Source organism: Protomyctophum parallelum (assembly GCF_964188405.1).
Source record: "Protomyctophum parallelum genome assembly, chromosome: 12".
Classification (NCBI taxonomy): Eukaryota; Metazoa; Chordata; class Actinopteri; order Myctophiformes; family Myctophidae; genus Protomyctophum; species Protomyctophum parallelum.
This window is the reverse complement of record NC_139712.1, coordinates 36428766-36448883: the sequence shown is the minus strand read 5'-3', so window position 1 is coordinate 36448883 and position 20118 is coordinate 36428766. Positions and strand designations below refer to the sequence as shown.

Below are 20118 nucleotides of genomic sequence, written 5' to 3'. Positions count from 1 at the left end.
AAACAAAAAACAAAGTTCCTACCTTGAGCTGCAGTCTTCTGCTTGAACAGCAGTTGTGTAAGGTAAAGGTCAATTGCCTTCTGTCTGTTAGAAAAGTACTGTATTTGAAGGCCCTATAGTAAAATATACTGGTTCTGTTCTGTCTTTCCACAAAATACTAGAAAATGCTTGATAGTGGGCTTGATAAGAACCTGATAAGCCTGATCGATAAGGTGCTCGTTAAAAAAATGAACAAGCTCCATCCCTCGACAAACTGTGGAACCCATGGATAGAGAGATAGAGCCTCTCTCTAGTTCATGATGAGCCCTCCAGCGGCGTGTCCAGTCATCTCCATCCTCCATACATCTGGCTAGCTGGCCAGTATTACTCTCAGTATCAAAGGCACCAACCAGCCTCGTTCACCTGGCTGCCATCTTCGCACTCAGCCTTGGATGTTTAGTACTGCACATTCTGGTGTAGTGCAGTGGTCAGGGGTTTTATGCAGCTAGGCTCTGTGATGCGGGAGTGAGGTCTAACAAACACCAACTCGGGACTCCTGGATTGCTGCCCTCCACACAATCCTATCTAACGTCAGGTTCTTGCAGTAGGCGTCTAATCTATGTAGATGGTGCGCTTCTTTCCCCTCCTAGCTCTGCCCTGGGTTGGCTCCCATAGTTCATCCTTCTCTCCCTGCAGTGGTCAGGATCCCTGACCATGCTGTGAATGCTGGACCCTAGAGCGGATTTAGGGCAGGCTCTAGGGTCCAGCATTCACAGCTTCTCAGGACTGAGAAGAAGTTGAGCTTGGGGGTCATCACCCTGGGTTGTGACCTGTGGAGCAGGTTGAGAGAGACACCATAATAAGCTTTGAGTAGAAGTAAGTAAGTAGGTAGAAAGAAAGAATGTGAGCTAACCAAGAGCCACAGTGTACCCTGTCACAACTCACTAGCAACAGCAGTCAGACAGCCTGTATACGTACCCTCACAAAACACCTAGTAGTATAGTATATAGCACATATATCCTATTATATCCTGTCACAACATATGTATATACAACATATGTATATACATATAGAGACATTACAAAAGTGTACATAATGTTAGATTTATACCAGATAAATAATACATTTTAGGAAGGGAGCTGTGAGGACTTTGGACATGCCTGCATGGACTAGGTTCAAGGTTGTGCCTTTGTTGAGATGTGATCTGTATTGTGTATTTATATGAAACTCTTATTCTGAAGCACCAAAATGCTCAACAGGAAATGCCTATTAACGTGTGCATAAAACTGCTGAATAAATGGCTGGCTTCAGTTGTGTTGACAAGCTGAAGGAGTGGATGTAATTGCTGCCTACTCGTGTGTGTTATTCTCTTTTTCCTTATGATGTCCGACTAGCTCCCAGGCTATCTAGATTCCGTCTATCGCTGTAATGGCAGCTCTGCCAACAGCCTTGAAAATAATTCAGAGATAGAAGTGCAAATTTGGTTGTAACACTTAATTGGTTCTCCAATACCACTTTCAATTAAACCATCATTGCTAAACACTTAAAGGATAAATCCGCCCAAGCTGTTAAGCTCTTACAAGGAGTTTGTGCTGTCTCAAACAAAGCATTGTGTCTATATTTATTCTATTAATGTATATAGCACACAGCACTTCAAACACCTTTATGTTTGTTCATTTCACGCGCGAACACGCACGCACGCACACACACACATGGATGAGTTTTATGTAGGGTCCCTGTTCATAACTATATTTTCGTATGGGAATTCTGGAACGCGGACATAAATATGCTCTCTAAGATCGTATCTGCGGCGTTTGACGGCCTTTTTTAGTTTGAGTTATTCTGAATTCGTGAACTTTAAGTACCTATACATACCGCTGCGAATATCTCCTGTGGCGCGGAAGCCGTTAAGTATTTTTAATCTTTGTTTGACCGATTTGGTCGCTTTATTTCTTCTTGTTTGTTTACCGTTTATTGTACCGCCTCCCGGTGTGCGGTTGGCTTGTGCGGCTACGTCCCTGCCTCTGATCTGCTCTGTCATAGCTATAGCGCCACTAGCTAGCCAGATAGGCGGTACAATGAGGTGTCAATAAACAAGGAAGGAAGAGAAGAATCAAAGCGACCAAATCGGTCAAACAAAGATTAAAAATACTTAACGGCTTCCGCGCCACAGGGGATATTCGCAGCGGTATGTATAGGTTCAGAAACCCTCACACGAAAAAATGTCGTCAAAGAGCGCAGACAGGCCATAAACACGTTGTTTATCTTTTATGTATGTCTGCGTACCAGGTGGCATGGTACTGCTGGAACAGGACCCCATGCTCTGTGTCGTCAAAAAGTCAGAAACTTCAGTAGCATTGGGTTCTGCTTGGAGGGCTAACACACACCATAAGTAGTTAACTCACCTGCAGAATAAAAACAATCGACCAAGCGTTTTTTTTATGGAGAGAGATGAATTAACTTAACTGGTGTAATGTATGGGGTCTAAACATTATAACAGTAATGTTAAGTTACTTATTTACATACATGTATCCAAACATTACAAAATTAGACAGCATCCCAAGGAGAAGCTAGGTGGGCAGAAACCAGAAACACACGCATCAGTAGTCACAGTAGTCACAGGTCACCTGTGCAACAATCAACTTTATGTGTAACAGCTGATGTTGCTGATGTTGATCGAGAAACAGCGCCCCCTGTGGCTCAACTGTTCAACTTTCACATTTATTATTATGCTTTATTTATTCAGAGTGTTATTTCTCCTCTCTCAGGTCACTCTCAGAAAACCTCCATATAATCAACAGTCTTGTGATGAAAGCCATCGAGACAGTGGAGCTGGACAACAACCAGTGGTGGACAGTCTACACACTAGTGCACACACACACACACACACACACACACACACACACACACACACACACACACACACACACACACACACACACACACACACACACACACACACACATACACACACGCACGCACGCTGGCACGCACGCAGTTTAGTGCTGCAGCATCTGATTCATTTTTAAGACCGAAATACAATACACATCAGATTAGCTCGCTCTAATGCCGTTGCAATGCAGTTCAGATCTATGGAACAGATGCTACACATCAGAATCAGATATAATGAAAAACAACATGATATTGACTTGTTTCATACTACAGGAGTAGATTCCTGAAGATCAACTTCAGGAATTTGACACTTTGTCAAGTGCATTCGTCATTCTGGTGGCCCATGTGTCATGACTCATGACTGCTCCCTACTGGTGAGAACGTGAATTTATTTAACTTCTCAATGTTTGCTATATAACCATAAAAGTCTAATATAAATAGCTAGTGTAAATATGGTCTAACAATAGTAAATGCAGATGTGTTATTAAAACATCAGACAATCACTGTTAGGATAGAGTCCCAGGAATATGATGAGCTGTATCATCCAATCTGTCCCCACTATCTACCCCTTCCATTCCTTCTGTCTGTCTCCCACTCCCTACCTTTCTGTTCTCCTCCTCCATCAGCTCTGAAGTCTGACCCTCCAGAGGTAGGAACCTCCTCACCTTAGCTAAGTGAGGAAGAGGAGGAGGAGAAGGAGGAAGAAGATGAGGAGTGGACTCCTGGTCCGTCTGGTAATCCTACACTGCTACCACTCCCTAATTTCCCTGCAATGATATACACACATCTAAGCGAGTTGTGAGCTTGTAGATTGGCTATTCTGTTGCTTTTAATTGTGATCCTCTTGTGAGATGAAGATTGATTGATTGATTGAATACTGTATTAACTAGTTTGCAGGGGAAAAAAGCACAGGAAAGTACAGTTCAATTTCTCAATACAAGGTCTGCTAAAAGCATTAAACCCCAAGAAAGCCTATGGCTTGTTTCCATTGGGGGTCCTTCGGATTCATCAAAAATTGATTGAGTCGCTCCATATAGTATAGTCAATAAATGAAAAGGCCTTTTGACCAGTGAGTTGTAATTGTAACCAGGTAAAACATATTTAGGTTAATCTAAAACATATATAACCATGATAGCATATATACAGAACCACAGGTATATGGAGCCAATAAGTTATTTTCTTTCTTCGTAAAAGAATGTGTTCTAAATCCAAAACCTTTACACAAACTTAAGCAGTAAGCACGCTGAATTAGAATGAGCTTTGTGAAAGTGTGTGTGTGTGTGTGTGTGTGTATGTGTGTGTGTGTGTGTGTGTGTGTGTGTGTGTGTGTGTGTGTGTGTGTGTGTGCGTGTTGAATGAGGACGTGAAAGTGCAGTCATTTGACCAATCAGCAGGCGTGTCAGGGTGACCTGACATCTGGGACTGCCCGGATGGAACAGAGAGAGGAACAGGAGGTCACATATCACAGATCTACAAGCTTGTCAGGCTGTGTTTGCCACTACTGCGATTCGATTCGATTATGTTCAACTTCAGAGGTGGAAAAAGCTAAAAGTAAAAGTAAGTAAAAGTATCAATACTTCCTGTAGAAAAGGACTTTATTTATGGGGGCCAGTTTAAAACATTTTAGTGGCATATAGGAGAAAAATGAATTGAATACCTTGTTTTGAGCCGAATCGGAGTTGCACGTGGTTTGTTGAACTCCCTCTGGTGTTGTGATTGTGCACTTCGTTGACATTAAGGAAGTATTTAGACAGGTATATACATGGGTATCTTAGTATTGTAGCAAATCTTTATAGACAGTCACCAGACCCATTGCAAGGTGCTGGCCTTTGAGGTGCTGTGGTACCAAGAGGTACACATAGTCGAAGAACTGGGCTGCCATGTTAAGTGGTCAGATGGGTGGTAGGCCAGTCAATCTAAGATTTGACCCAAAAGAGATTGCAATAGTAATCGTTCAAGGTTCTTTTTATGATCCTTAGGGTCATCCAAATAACATATTAAAAAAATAGTATATTATATCAATTTTGGATCATGGTAAATTCAGGGGTTGAACGTTTGGGTACCATTGAAAACCTATATGAGGCCCCACGGCACCGCTGTAGAGGCCCCACGGCACCGCTGTAGAGGCCCCACGGACACCGCTGTAGAGGCCCCACAGGCTCCGCTGTAGAGGCCCCACAGGCTCCGCTGTAGAGGCCCCACGGACACCGCTGTAGAGGCCCCACAGGCTCCGCTGTAGAGGCCCCACAGGCTCCGCTGTAGAGGCCCCACGGCACCGCTGTAGAGGCCCCACGGACACCGCTGTAGAGGCCCCACGGGCACCGCTGTAGAGGCCCCACGGCACCGCTGTAGAGGCCCCACGGACACCGCTGTAGAGGCCCCACAGGCTCCGATGTAGAGGCCCCACAGGCACCGCTGTAGAGACCCCACGGCACCGCTGTAGAGGCCCCACGGACACCGCTGTATAGAGGCCCCACAGACACCGCTGTAGAGGCCCCATGGGCACCGCTGTAGAGGCCCCACGGGCACTGCTGTAGAGGCCCCACAGGCACCGCTGTAGAGGCCCCACAGGCACCGCTGTAGAGGCCCCACGGGCACCGCTGTAGAGGCCCCACAGGCACCGCTGTAGAGGCCCCACAGGCACCGCTGTAGAGGCCCCACGGGCACCGCTGTAGAGGCCCCACAGGCACCGCTGTAGAGGCCCCACGGGCACTGCTGAGGCCCCACAGGCACCGCTGTAGAGGCCCCACGGGCACCGCTGTAGAGACCCCACGGGCACCGCTGTAGAGACCCCACGGGCACCGCTGTAGAGGCCCCACAGGCACCGCTGTAGAGGCCCCACAGGCACCGCTGTAGAGGCCCCACGGGCACCACTGTAGAGGCCCCACGGGCACCGCTGTAGAGGCCCCACGGGCACCGCTGTAGAGGCCCCACGGGCACCGCTGTAGAGACCCCACGGGCACCGCTGTAGAGACCCCACGGGCACCGCTGTAGAGGCCCCACGGGCACCGCTGTAGAGGCCCCACGGGCACCGCTGTAGAGGCCCCACGGGCACCGCTGTAGAGGCCCCACGGGCACCGCTGTAGAGGCCCCACAGGCACCGCTGTAGAGGCCCCACGGGCACCGCTGTAGAGGCCCCACAGGCACCGCTGTAGAGGCCCCACGGGCACCGCTGTAGAGGCCCCACAGGCACCGCTGTAGAGGCCCCACGGGCACCGCTGTAGAGGCCCCACAGGCACCGCTGTAGAGGCCCCACAGGCACCGCTGTAGAGGCCCCACAGGCACCGCTGTAGAGGCCCCACGGGCACCGCTGTAGAGGCCCCACGGGCACCGCTGTAGAGGCCCCACGGGCACCGCTGTAGAGGCCCCACGGGCACCGCTGTAGAGGCCCCACAGGCACCGCTGTAGAGGCCCCACGGGCACCGTGAACACTTTTGAGAGTGCTTATTTGAAATGAAAAGGTACCTGAAACAGCCGTGTGACATACTGGCATCAAGGCCTTAATGTGAAGCACACGCATGTGTGTGTGTGTGTGTGTGTGTGTGTGTGTGTGTGTGTGTGTGTGTGTGTGTGTGTGTGTGTGTGTGTGTGTGTGTGTGTGTGTGTGTGTGTGTGTGTGTGTGTGTGTGTGTGTGTGTGTGTGTGTGTGTGTGTGTGTGTGTGTGTGTGTGTGTGTGTGTGTGAGAGTGTGTGTGTATGTGCGTGCGTGTGGGTCTGGGTCACCTTAATCACAACAAATATCAACTCAGCACAATCACAAAACCGCACACTTCCCTGTTCTGCCTGAGAATAGGTCATTTGTGCATGTGCGTGTGGATGCACTTGTTTATGCTATTTTAGTCTGTCCTTGTTATTGTCTTGTATAGACAGACGCCTTATCAGACGACGTCACACTGCACCGGCATGCTCGCGCAGGTCGGGTAGCACATGAACACCACCTGTTGACAGTCTTTGTATTGAGTTTGTGCTTAAAATGTACTGTAAATTCTACAAACTGTTAATAAATATTTCAATCAATCAATCAAAAAACCTCTCATAAGATGCAATGGAAAAGTTCTAACTGCAGTCACGTGTAAAAGAATGCCCCGTCAAACTTTCAGATGCTGTTTTTCTCCCAGTCAGCGCAGGCACACCTGAGAGTCACAAAGACTTCCACTCTGGGGAATGGATGTTGAACTTTGACAATCTTGTGAAGGTTCTGGTGACCAGTGAATGTCTGCCATTATCATGTCTTGATTTCTGAGCCTATTCGGCTATTTCGAAAATATATGAATACATTTTATACTGAAGTAAATGAACTATAAAAAGAGAAGAGTGCTTTTCCTCTCTCTATAGAGCCCATAAACAAACATGAAGACTTGACTAAATACTTAGGCAAAAATACTATAAAGTCGACAGCAGACAGGCAGATGAATGAAGGTTTCCCAGTCCAGGTTTATTTGCGGAGACAAAGTACAGCTTCATGGCCTATAGCCCTAAGCCATGCACCCACCCTTCAGCCTGACGGCTTCAGGACACTGACCCCCAGACAGACAGTTCTGACAGTTTATAAAGAAGCCCAATACACATGAAATGGCTCAAACATTCAGTCATTTGACACTTCAGACCAAAATAATGGTCCAAGATATCTCCAGACCATATTATGTGTGGTCACAGGAAGAACAGTAGGAGACCTCTCTCTAGAATAGATGCTGCTAAGCTAGATCAAAGTAGGCATATAGCTATTTGCCATAGAGTGCAAGCTGTGAATGGTGCCTATCCGTCTGTCCTGTTGGCTCTCTCACCCATGAGGGGAGAGAAGAGACACAGGGTAACACTTTTAGTTTAAAACAATTATTTAGGCTATATTAATGAAATGTGGTTCCATAATACACGACAATACAAAAGATACCTTGTGAAACATTCTGCATAATGAGTATAGGCCCCTACTTGTGAGTATTTCTACACTGCAGTATACCTTTTACTCAAGTAAAACATAAAACGAAAAAAATAAAAACTTTTCCCACCACTGTGAGGGTGTGCGCGTGGCTGCTTGCACACGTGTGACAGAGAAGAGGAAGCTGTGGGTGTGTATATAATCAGTACATGGGGAACAGTGCAGACATTGGATGTGAGTGTGACAGCTTCATCTGACCTCCACAGAGACTACCTGCCTCTTCTTCAGGTGAGAAACACCCCACACACTATACTGCACCTTTCATTTAACCCATTACGACACATGAGAGTTCGTTGCTCTCCCCGGGTTGGTCTAGCTCCCAGGATTAAGCTACATTAGATAATTGACATTGGGTGAAAAAAATGGGCTGCAAAAATCGTGGGATAAAAAAAACTTTAAAAGGTTTAAAGTAAAGAAAAATGTAGTGTACTGTGTGTGGCATGAAGTGACATGCTATGAGCTTGCGTATCTGCTATTTTTTTTAATAAAGTATAAAATGTGGTTAAAGTGGTTAAAAGATTGTGATGCAAAATCATGTAAAATGACACAGATGCCTTCCTGGTTTTAATGGGTTAAATTTGTGCAGGTGTGCACTCATAAATGTTGTATTATCATTAAAATCTTACGTGTTTTTGCCAATTATTTTGGAGGCCCATTTGAAATATCCTCACGACCCACTGGTGGGCCCCGTTCCACAGGTTGAGAATCACTGCTATAAGTATTATTTGCATGCAGCTCATGTTAGGTTTCATGACTCCATAATGACACCGAGCGGTCTCTCTATTTTTGTAGTTGTGAGTACATCAACATTTAGGACAGCAATTTTATGAATGCCATTCTTACAGCTTTGTGCTATTTTGAACCATACTCTCTCTCTCTCTCTCTCTCTCTCTCTCTCTCAGACCCTAGAAAAAATGCATCGACAAATTCAACCAAATCAAAATGATGGTTACAGAAAGATTCCAACCCCATTCAAGGGGCGCTTCACCCATTCACTGGTAATCTGTCTGTCTGTCTGTCTTGTCTTGTCTTGTCTTGTCTTGTCCGTCCGTCCGTCCGTCCGTCCGTCCGTCTGTCTGTCTGCCCGCCCATCCACCTATCCAGTTATTATAACAACATGTATATCTTGCAGCCTGACTGTTCCAATAACGAAGATGATGGATTTGACGGCATGCCAGAGTATGAGCCATTTGAGGAAGAATACACTGATCCACCTACGGCCACGGCCAGAGCACCCAGGCCAGGACACGAGGAGGAAGAGGAATGTGAGTGTGCGCGCGTGTGTGTGTGCCCTTATCCGGCTGAAACGTTGCCCAAATTTGGACAGGTACATGACATGTGTCCTAACTAGACAACTGATGTCAAGGATTAAGGGCTATCAAAGTGGGCTCTGTCCTTGTGGGTGGTTCCAGGGGTTCCCCCAGTCAAAGATTATAGTTAACTTAATAATAATAAGGGGGCTGCACGGTGGCACAGTCGCCTCACAGCTGCAACGTCCTGGGTTTGATTTCCGCTGGGGGCGTGTTCTCTCCTCCTGAGCTCTCAATGAGCCAATGAAAAATGGCCATGTTACATGATGGTAATAACCCCATTCCGCCTATACCCCTACCCCTGGCCAGCCTGATGTAGGGATATGAACTGTCGGAATAACGTGTTCCTTCCACGCGCTACGTCCGGCCAGGGAAACTCTCCTCTGTCAGGTGAAAAGAAGCAGTTTGGACTCCTCATGCATAGAAAGAAGTATGAGGTCAGTCCGCTGCCCCCCCCCCACCCCCAGGATGGCAGAGGAAGTGTAGCGCCCAGGATTACATTAGATATTTGACATTGGGTGAAAAGTGGGTTGCAAAATTGTGGGATAAAAAAAAAAACGTAACACTATTTTCCATGAAGAATCTTGAACAAAATCTCTTCGTGGTTTTTCAAACAATCTTCATATTCTCTCTCTGTGTGTGTGTGTCTCTCTCTCTCTCTCTCTTTCTCTCTCTCTGCAGACTTACCTCTCAACGTGGAGGACATAGACATGTGTGAGCGCGGGTACAACAAGTGGACGGGCGATCCAGACACGACGTATGACAACAAGGCCCTGCATCACACCAAGGAGTACGACAACCCCAGGCTGGTGGTGCGCCGCGGCCACGAGTTCTTCATCCGCATCCGCTTCTGCAGAGACTTCTACCCGGATTACGACGACTTCCAGCTAGAGTTCCTGATCGGTCAGTTAATTGCTCACTGTTCTCTTGTATTCTCTATATATTCGGCCCTATATGCATGGCCCTTATATATTTGTGTATGTTCACTGTTGTTTTTAATATTTTCTATGGCTTTTATATGGCTGATTCACTGTTGTACACTGTTGTACAGTACTATTTAATTTCTCCATAGCCACACTCATACTTGTAGACCGCTGGCAGAATGCGGTTATTACATCATGGAACATGGCCATTTTCCATTGGCTCATTGAGAGCTCAGCCCCTCACCTACCCTGTATATAAAGACTTCCCCAAATGCTGCCACCTTTATGACTCTGCATAGGAGGGGTGTCCAAACTTTTTCCAAAGGGGGCCATATTAGAAAGTATTAAGACACCCAAGGGCCAACTACAGTAACCTGACGCTGCCAGATGAGGGCGGTATTGGGTAACCATGTATCCCAACACAGCATTCATCTGGGATCTCTCAGACAGTTGAGCTGACAAAAATCCGTTCTGTACCGGACCAATCAGCGTGAGCTAAGGGCGGGACATGGGCGAAACCGGATGTGAAGCTATATAGACACGTCAATATGATTGGTTGTGTTTGCACGCCCACACGGTGATAGACAGACGGTCCCATCCAATCATCTACCAAGTATCTTGAAAAAAAGGAACAGCCCCGTCATCGAATTTGCTTCCGCGATCCCAGATCCCAATAAGCTGTGAAACAAATTTGTGTAGCAAGCTTCTTGGATCTGGCAGCGTCAGGTTACAACTACAGTACATCTCCTAAAATAATGCACAGTTGGACTATGACAAAGTCACATACAATATGCATCACATTTAAACGATTCAATTTAACTAACATCATTAATATTTTATATCAATGGTCTTTTTGTCAGGTGTGTGCTGTGAACAAAAATTATAACTCAGCCTTTTTTCAGCCATATGTTACATTACCAAATGTAACCAGACGAGCAAGGTAAAAAATATATACAAGGAACAACAAATTATACTCCGGGAAATGCCCAGGTTAAAAAACGTTAATGTAAAAATGTCCCCATACTGTTGAGCGGGCCGTTCATAATAAAATTCAGGTATATAAGGCCGTATAAAATTCGTCCCAGGTCCACATTTGGCCAACGGGCCGCACTTTGGACACCCATGGCATGGGTCGAAACGTTAGGCTTTTTCTTCTACTAGCACCTCAAGGCTCGTGTGTCCTCTCCTCCTTCTGGTCAGTTAGTCAGTTTGAATCAGTGGACAAAGTACTCAATTGTCAATTGTAGAGCTGAAGTGGTTAATGAATGTTTTTTAATAATAATCCAAATCTACAAAGTAACTATTATACAGAATGTGCCATTTCAAGTTTTCAAATGTATAAACCTCTTTTGAAGCTGTTCTACAAGCTTACAATGGGTCGCATGACGACGACGCATTGTGACCTTGTAGATTTCACCTGTCAACCTGTCAACCACATCTGTAAACCTGTGATGTGACCACCCCCCCCCAGGCAACGACCCAACCCCCGGTCAGCAGCTCATCCAGCTCTTATTCGGGCTCCGTGCGGATTACGACCAACATACGGACTGGTCTGGGCGCACAGTGAGCGTGGATGGTGGGGATGTGACGCTGGGCATCACGCCGTCTGCAAACGCCATCGTGGGCAGGTTCAAGATGTACGTGGCCATCGCCAAGAAGCGTGGAATGCTCCGCACTCGCAGGGACCCTACCAAGGACCTCTACGTGCTGTTCAATGCCTGGTGTACTGGTGAGTTTTAGTACATCATCATCACTTGTCGGTAAATGGACAACAAGAATTTGCATTCCAATGGATGTAGTCGTTTAGTCTTTTGTTAATGAAAAATATATATATTAATACATCGGTATGCTTAACCAGTTTCACTTTAACATTTTTCAAAAATAGCAGATCTGATTTTGAATAGTTGAATTATAAAATAATGTTTTGTAATAATAGTAATCTATAAAGTAACTATACCTACAGTGGTCATTGTCAAATACTGGGAGTAAAAATAACAATATTTACTCTTGAGATGGAAAATGGACAGGAAATTAAAAGTCCCTGAAAATGATACTTAAAAAGCCTACTTGAGTAAATGTAATTAGTTACTTTCCACCTGTGAATAGCTCGCCTTTAACACTTTTAACACAACAGGAGTGGCATTTTGAAGCATTTCTTTTTAATGAGGACACATGTTTTTATTGTCTGTGATTAATGTAATTTTCCCCTATTGTTCATAAATAATAAGTAAGTAAGTTATGATTGTATTTAACTGGAGCACTGGGGGACGGTTCTAATGTGTAGACTAATCATTTGTTGGTTTGAATTTGTTTATATTTGGAGGCTTGTCTTTAGATCTGTCAAAAGAAGCTGAACGTGTGAATTCCTTAATGTCAAAATATGTCTCTCTGCCTGCCTGCGTGTGTAGATGATCCAGTGTATTTGGAAGATGAGGTGGAGAGGCAGGAGTATGTGCTGGAGGATGGGGGAACAATCTACCAGGGAGACCCCACTGCTGTGTCTGAGAGGAGCTGGATGTATGGACAGGTACACAGACACACAGACACACGCACGCACTCGTGCGCGGGAAAACCCATATATTTTCTGTTGATCTCTCACTCTCTTCATTTCTCACCCCTTCCTCACAATATTCTCTCTGTGTCTCTTTAGTTTGAGCTGGGAGTGTTGGATGCTTGTATCTACACACTGGACTCATCTCAGATGCTGATCGTACACAGAGCCGATCCAGTCAAGCTGGTCCGGAAGGGATCCGCCATGGTGAGCCTGCAAGCTCTAAAATGTTAGATCTCTTCTTCTTTGGGAGTCACTGGTAGATACTATTTTCTGTGGCCAAATGGATTTTCATTTAGAGTTCCTTAACCTTGACATTAAAGGTATATTCAGTGATTTCACTCAAAAAACCTTAGGTTTCGTTTTTGGCTGTGTGGGACCCAGCCTTTCGTCCAATCAGGATAGAGAGTCAAAAACGAAACCTAAGGTTTTTTGACCCCCAGGGGTTAACTGGGGACAGGGAGGAACTCCTTATATGGTCAGCACACTCTATAGTAGGGAGGATTATCACAACAAAACAAAAAAATAAGTGATATTTGAATTAAGTGAAATCACTGAATATACCTTTAAAATGTTTGAGAACAACTGGTTTAAAGTATTTATGTTAACCACTTAACCCATCTGCTGCCACCTGCTGGATGCAGAGCCAACCGCAGACTGCCGAGCCGTTTATAGTGTGACACACGTTGGATTGACATCCTGTTTGGGTGGCCATCTTAGATGCTGAATAAATAGTCAATGCTAGCGCGCTAAAATGAAGCCATCCTTGCTCTAGAAAGCACCAATGTTCCCAACTAGATCACCGGATAATCAGCAAAGACTTCCGAACATTGCGCGTTTTATCCAAACCATGGAGAGCTCCGTAGATTTTGAGTTATTCAGCTTTTTAGTCAGCCTGTGTAAAGGGAGGTGAACGGCAGCGCGGTTGCGCAATCAGGTCTAGGATCACTGAAAGAAGGAAAGGCTTCTTTGTTAATGGTACGCTAGCCTGAGCTAACGTGTTAGGTTTCTGGTCTAGAGGGGCGGGTCGCGGCTCAGATTTGCGCACGCCCTGATTGGATCTCATCGATCTGTCCATCACCCCCGGCCCCTCCTCTCCCCCCTAGTGCAGCGCTACGTCACATAATTTGGAGCGACGCCCACCCAGAAGGGTTGACTCCCACTTTTAGACCAGAGCGGCCAATGCGTTCCTCCAGGCTTTCAATTTTTGCACCAACAAAAATGAAAGCCTGGTACCGAGGCTAATGGTACCCCATCTTTCAGCAGCTGTAAAGACATATCCTAGGGTGGTTTAATAGAAACCAATGTGGGATTATGTTAGTACTAGTAGACAACCTTACCAACACATTGGTGAAGAAGATTATTGGTAAGAAATGTATTCCCAGATTTTATTAACTTGGGTTAACAAATCCTTTTAAATCATAATCAAAAGTCACTGGTTAACGTGGTTGGTTGGGGGAAGCCCAGCGACAGTCAGGCTCAGACTGGCTTTTATAGTGGTGGGCTGGGCCTTCCAGCTCAGCGTTGCCATGGACACGAGAGGAGCCACCAATCCTGTGAGGGTGATCAGTTCCTCACAGGTGAGAAGGACCAGAGCATCAATTACTAACTGATTGGCAATGAAGCCAACACCCAAGCCTCTTCTCCCATTCACAGAACACTCCAGCTTTCCACCTGGACTGAAGACAGAACACAAAACCATCCTACTAATAATCACCTCTCAAACTATTAACCAAAAGTATATTAATAATAATAATGGCCAGGGGCCATAACATCCCATGAATAGAAATATGAATAATTAAGAAGTAGTGAAAATAGCTGATCTACAAGCTAGTAGATCTGCTTACTTTTCACTAGTTTGGATCCCGCGGGCAAACGTCTAATCATCTCTCTCTTTTGGGTCTCGACCTGAAAAGTTTGGGAAACACTGACTGCTCTAAGTCAGTGGCTAAGTGTAATGTGTGTTTGTTTGTTGTCTCATGTCAGCTGAACAGCCAGGATGACAACGGGGTACTGGTGGGGAACTGGAGTGACGACTACTCCATGGGAGTGGCTCCCACCCTGTGGACCGGCAGCGTCAAGATCCTCCTGCAGTATGCCCACACCGGAATTCCTGTCTGCTACGCTCAGTGCTGGGTGTTCGCCGGGGTCTTCAACACCTGTGAGTCAATATCACGCGCGCATGCGCACGGACACACGCACGCACGCAAACACACACTAGTCCAGTGTTTCTCAACATGTGGTCAGGATACCCACAGCGGCTTCTTTTGGGAGGGTCCCCAGATGATTAGCTTGACATTGTAATACATACAGTAAAAGTGTATGTAGTAAGTGTATTGTCACATTTCTAAAGTGACAATAGACGCCTTAACAGACAACGTCACACTGATAAGTATGCATGTACAGGCCGGCAGCACATGAACCCTGCCTCTCATAAGATGCAATGGAGTCACTGCACTCATGTGTTGCACCACCATTAAACTTTCAAATGCTGTTTTTCTCCCAGTGTGGAGGAAGAATGCTTCGGATTTTTATTGTGATCTCTCACCCTTGAAATATATAATCGTTGGTTTCTGTTGTGTTTAAACAATAATAGAAATTCAAAAGAGTTGTCCTCAAAACCACACCTACAGTCACTAGACCGGAGGGAGCGCCCTGATCATGACAGCAGACTGAGCAGAGCCTGAATGTGCACGCTCAGCTGAGCCCATCAAGCCTAATTTATGTTCCGTCCCACGAAGGTGTCGTGCTCGCAGAAAAACAGCAGAGAATAGCAGACTTCTAAGCTCACAGCGGTTGCGTCCGCAACACGATGTAAGCTTGTATGTCAGCTGTTCTCTGCACGCAATACCGTTGCACGATGAGCCAAGTCAAACTAAATGTAATGCTTACAATTAGAAGTGCTTGTGAGGGTGAGAACCAGTCCTGTGAGTCAATAACACACATCATAAATCATGTATTTATTTGTACACCCAGTCCTGCGTTGCCTGGGCATTCCAGCCAGAGTGATAACAAACTTCAGCTCAGCCCATGACAACACTGGCAACCTGAAGACCGACCTCATCTTCATGTATGACGGAACACCCGATAAGAAGAACACCAGAGACTCCATCTGGTTGGTTTACACAACTGTCAATCGTGTCTGTTCTCTGTACCATTTGTCTGTGAAGTTAAATTACTCCTACTACTAGGCTACTACTAATCAGAAACAGAATCAGTTTAATTGGACACTGGGTGATTATTTTATGCGTCTGTGAAAGCAGGTATATAAATGTTCTTTTAGAAACATTATAGTATTACATAGGATCAGGATCGTGTACATCAGAGGAACCAAATGTTTTGGAGATAAAGCCAGAGAGGCCAGACTGAGATGTACAGAGGAGGGATAGTGAGTATATCGGTAGAAGGATGTTGAGGTTGGAAGGAACTGCCAGGCAGGAGGCCTAGAGGAAGACCAAAGAGAAGATTGGATGTAGTGAAAGAGGACATGAAGTTAGAGGACAGGGTGAGACGGAGGCAGATGATTCGCTGTGGCGACCCCTGAAGGGAAAAGCCGAAAGAAAAAGAAGATAGTATTACATGCAGGTGTGTACATGTTCTTCAGAAACATTCGAATCATACTAATAATATTGCTGCAACCGATGTGTTTCCACAGGAACTATCACTGTTGGAATGAGGTGTGGATGGCCAGACACGACCTTGGCGAGGGACTGGGAGGCTGGCAGGCTGTGGACGCTACGCCACAAGAAACCAGCGATGGTACCACTATTAGCTCATATAGGAACTCAATGTAAAAGTTATTTTTATGTCAGTGGATGGATGGTTATCATTGTGTTCATGAACAAAGTGGGGGCTTGCAACTCACTTTTGAAAGCTAAAAAAAAACAGCACAGGTATACAGCGTTTCGACCGTGAGGTCTTTATCGAGTGTATACATACTCAATACATAAAGACCTCACGGACGGATAGACAGACAGAAACACATTGCTGTATGTTTCAGGTCATTATCGCTGTGGTCCTGCATCGGTCAGAGCCATCAAGGACGGCCTGATGAGTCAAATGTATGACGCTGCATTCGTCTTCGCTGAGGTACAAGTGTCTGCTCAGTGATGTGTTTTGACTGGTGAACACTGAACAGTAGTGATCTTATTGTAAATTTGACTGAGAGACTGCCATTGGATTTTTGAATCTGGTCACAAATGGTGATTTAATTGTGATGTGGTCTTTGCTTTACATTATTAGCACTTGCCTTAAGCATGACTATTCTTTAAGGGTGTAACGATCAGTAACTGCATGGAAAATATAAATTTTATTACAATTTAATTACTTTTACTCCATTCAATATCGCTTGGTCTAACGATAAACGTGTGAATTGTCTGTGTTCATATCAAGGTACGGGTTTGTCCATATGGGTTCAAAATATAATGTCTATATGTTTTTGCCAGAGAATCACTGTGTTTATACTTATTTATATCGATATTCATACATTTTCCCTTAAAAAGCCTCCACTGTCCACTCCACATGTTTCACACAGATGTAATTTGTTTGGTAACTGCATCGATTTTAAATCATTGAATCGTATCATATCGCCATAATGAACCAATATCGTCCATGTATCGCATCATTAACCATGTATGGTGATACGTATCGTATCACTGTTGTATGTATCGTTACACCCATACTATTCTTCCTGGGGTCCATCACACGTCTCAGATAAATGGTGATTTAATAGTAGTCTCGCGTAGCCAAACAAATATTCCCCAATCTCTGAATGCTATATAGGAACTACACCTCCCGAAATACGAACAAGGAAGCTGCCATTTCGGTTCACGAATATATATATATATATATAGTTAGTTATTTTACAATATCTTTACGTTATTGTTGTATTTCCATTTCTGCTAATCAGCATTTATATTAGGACAAATTTGAGCGACTGTAAAGAAATGAAAGTGGGGAGGAGGCTTCACTTCCTCTTTATCACTTGCTCGTCATGATCAGAGCTTCCGTTCTCCAGACTGTATGGCGGAAGCATTCGAAAATTGCGAGAGGCGACTGTCTGGCAACGTAAGTCTAATTCAACAGTCATGCGGTCTCTCGTCAGGTGAACAGTGACCTGGTCTTCAGGAAGAGGGACAAGTACGGTCTTCTGCAAACATTCCGGGTGGACAAGACTCACGTGGGACATGTCATCCTGACCAAGGATGTGGGCTGGGACAGGCCCCATGACATCACACACAGCTACAAGTACCATGAAGGTACAGTTCCATGACATCACACACAGCTACAAGTACAATGAAGGTACAGTTCCATGACATCACATACAACTACATGAAGTACCACAAAGGTATAGCCACAGAAACGTGGCACACGCACACACGTACACACACACGTACAAAACCACCCCACCTACCTGCTCTCTAAATTAATTACTGTTGGAAGCCAGAGTAAAATCGATACATATTAATGCCTTCAGCCGAAGGTTATTTGACCTCCTATCTCACTTTCTTACAGGAAGTTATAGTACATAAATAGCAACGTGTCTGCCTATCTCCCTCTGTGTGTGTGTGTGTGTGTGTGTGTGTGTGTGTGTGTGTGTGTGTGTGTGTGTGTGTGTGTGTGTGTGTGCGTGCGTGCGTGCGTGCGTCCAGGCTGTAAGGAGGATATAGTGACCATGGCCAGAGCAGAGGCGTTTGGCCTGGCACGAGAGATCCCAGAGTACCTCACTGCCGAAGCCAATGTGTCTGTCACCATCGACTGTAAACAGGTACGTTATACATGTACCATCCAGAACCATTGCATTGCACAACATCTCCATTCACTCCATGGGGCCAGTCCAATGGTGGCTCCGTGCGGCTATCAGGGTCGGCTATATGTGGGGCTGAAGAGTGACAAAGTCCTGGACCAGAAGTTGACGGTATGCACTGGACTCAGGCAACAGCCCAGCTTTAATGATCTTAAATCCCTTTATTTTAGATCGTTTTTTTGTTGTTGTAATAGCACAACATAAACATTACAGAGACTTTAGTTGTCACTGTACAATACTTATACTTTAAAACAGTTGTCATGTTGCACACATGCCTAAAATTGCTGATATTTGCGCCGCACTCATTGAAAACGATGTATTTCAAACTCCAGCTTGTCACACTCCAGCTCTGCTTGACTCGAGCGCTGTTTTCTGCCTCCTCAATGGCGCCACTCTCCTAGTCTACACAACTCTGGTCATTGGTTCTAGCGGGGGCTGCACACAAACAGATCTTTAATCTTAAATGCAAGTCCACCACCAAACCTCCTTGCCAAAATTTGCCGATACAAGCTCGATCTGCTATTTTTGGTGAATGTTGCCCTCAGAATAGGGATGCTGGGGTTCAAGTGTTTAAATCTCAAGTATTGTCGGAATGGAAGCTACTATTCTCTCAAGTTTAGGGGGAACGTTTTACATATTTTGCGTACCATAATATCATAAATGTAAGGTTCTAACAATGTAATTCAGGGGTGCCTTGGATGAAAATGTTATTTACAGGGGCGCCCTTGTGATAGAATTTCCCGATGACAGCGTCGAAAGTGTTGAATTATAAGTAGATTATTTGCCAAGCGAAAGCATCTCTCCGCGGAGGGTTCGGCATATTAGCTAGCTCATGTGGCCGTTCATTACTTATAGGAGACTTTCACAAAGACATCTCTCAAACATAATTGCAGAATCGCATGACATACGACATCGTCTCAAGAGCACAGTCTGGAATACGTCATGAATACAATCAATTACTTAACCTTTTGGTCAATACAACAGATTCCACAGAAGCTCTCACAAATTCGGTCAATAACAATCATGGGTGACATTTTAAACAGTCCACGCTTTTGTCTTAAAGGGAAACATCACCCTTTTTGCTAAATAATATATGTTAATGACGTTTAGAAGATTTAGAACACTTTTCTGTGTATTTAGAATTTCAGGGTTCACTTACTTCCTGGATTACATGTTGTCTCAGTAAGGGCATGGGCACACTTGAGCCGACAGCCGCTGACAGAAGAAGCTGTGTTTTACGTAATTTCCAAGTTTTTAGACAGCTGGTGGATGGAAAAGAAGCTCCACCCCCGCGGCTGACTGCCGCGACGGACAGATTCCCGGAAATGCTCTACTCCACGGCAGTCAGACACCAGCCATCCACCAGCTGTCTAAAAACTCGGAAATGACGTAAAACACAGCTTCTTCTGTCCGCGGCTGTCGGCTCAAGTGTGCCCATGCTGTAAGACAGCCCTCACCCTATCCACAAAGAGGAGCAGTGCACCAAAGCATTATGGGAATTGTAGTCCGGGAAAGAGGTGAGCCCATTGTCCATGAAATCAGAGACACTGTGCTCACTGCTAAAATCTAAAATATCTAAAACCACATATTACACACATAAATACCCCCAGGAAAGTGTTCTAAATCTTCTAATTGTCATTGACATATATTTTTTCTCTAATGGTTAACCCATTTTGGACTGAAGGCGATTCTAAAAATCCTTCCAAATCCTGACCTAAGTT

At 45.1% G+C, this 20118-nt stretch overlaps 1 protein-coding gene across 1 annotated transcript in view; it reads left to right on the top strand.

The window, feature by feature from the left end:
- The first annotated feature begins 7930 nt into the window (after positions 1-7930).
- Positions 7931-20118, top strand: part of LOC310867933 (coagulation factor XIII A chain-like) — a 16255-nt gene continuing 4067 nt past the window's right edge. Inside the window, exons 1-13 of the mRNA XM_083778105.1 lie at positions 7931-8035; positions 8710-8805; positions 8940-9072; positions 9799-10020; positions 11512-11769; positions 12449-12567; positions 12691-12798; positions 14578-14752; positions 15568-15706; positions 16247-16350; positions 16592-16680; positions 17696-17849; positions 18243-18358. Coding sequence (XP_083634231.1) covers positions 8722-8805; positions 8940-9072; positions 9799-10020; positions 11512-11769; positions 12449-12567; positions 12691-12798; positions 14578-14752; positions 15568-15706; positions 16247-16350; positions 16592-16680; positions 17696-17849; positions 18243-18358 — 1701 coding nt within the window. The 5' untranslated portion in view covers positions 7931-8035; positions 8710-8721. The remainder of the gene's footprint in view (positions 8036-8709; positions 8806-8939; positions 9073-9798; positions 10021-11511; positions 11770-12448; positions 12568-12690; positions 12799-14577; positions 14753-15567; positions 15707-16246; positions 16351-16591; positions 16681-17695; positions 17850-18242; positions 18359-20118) is intronic.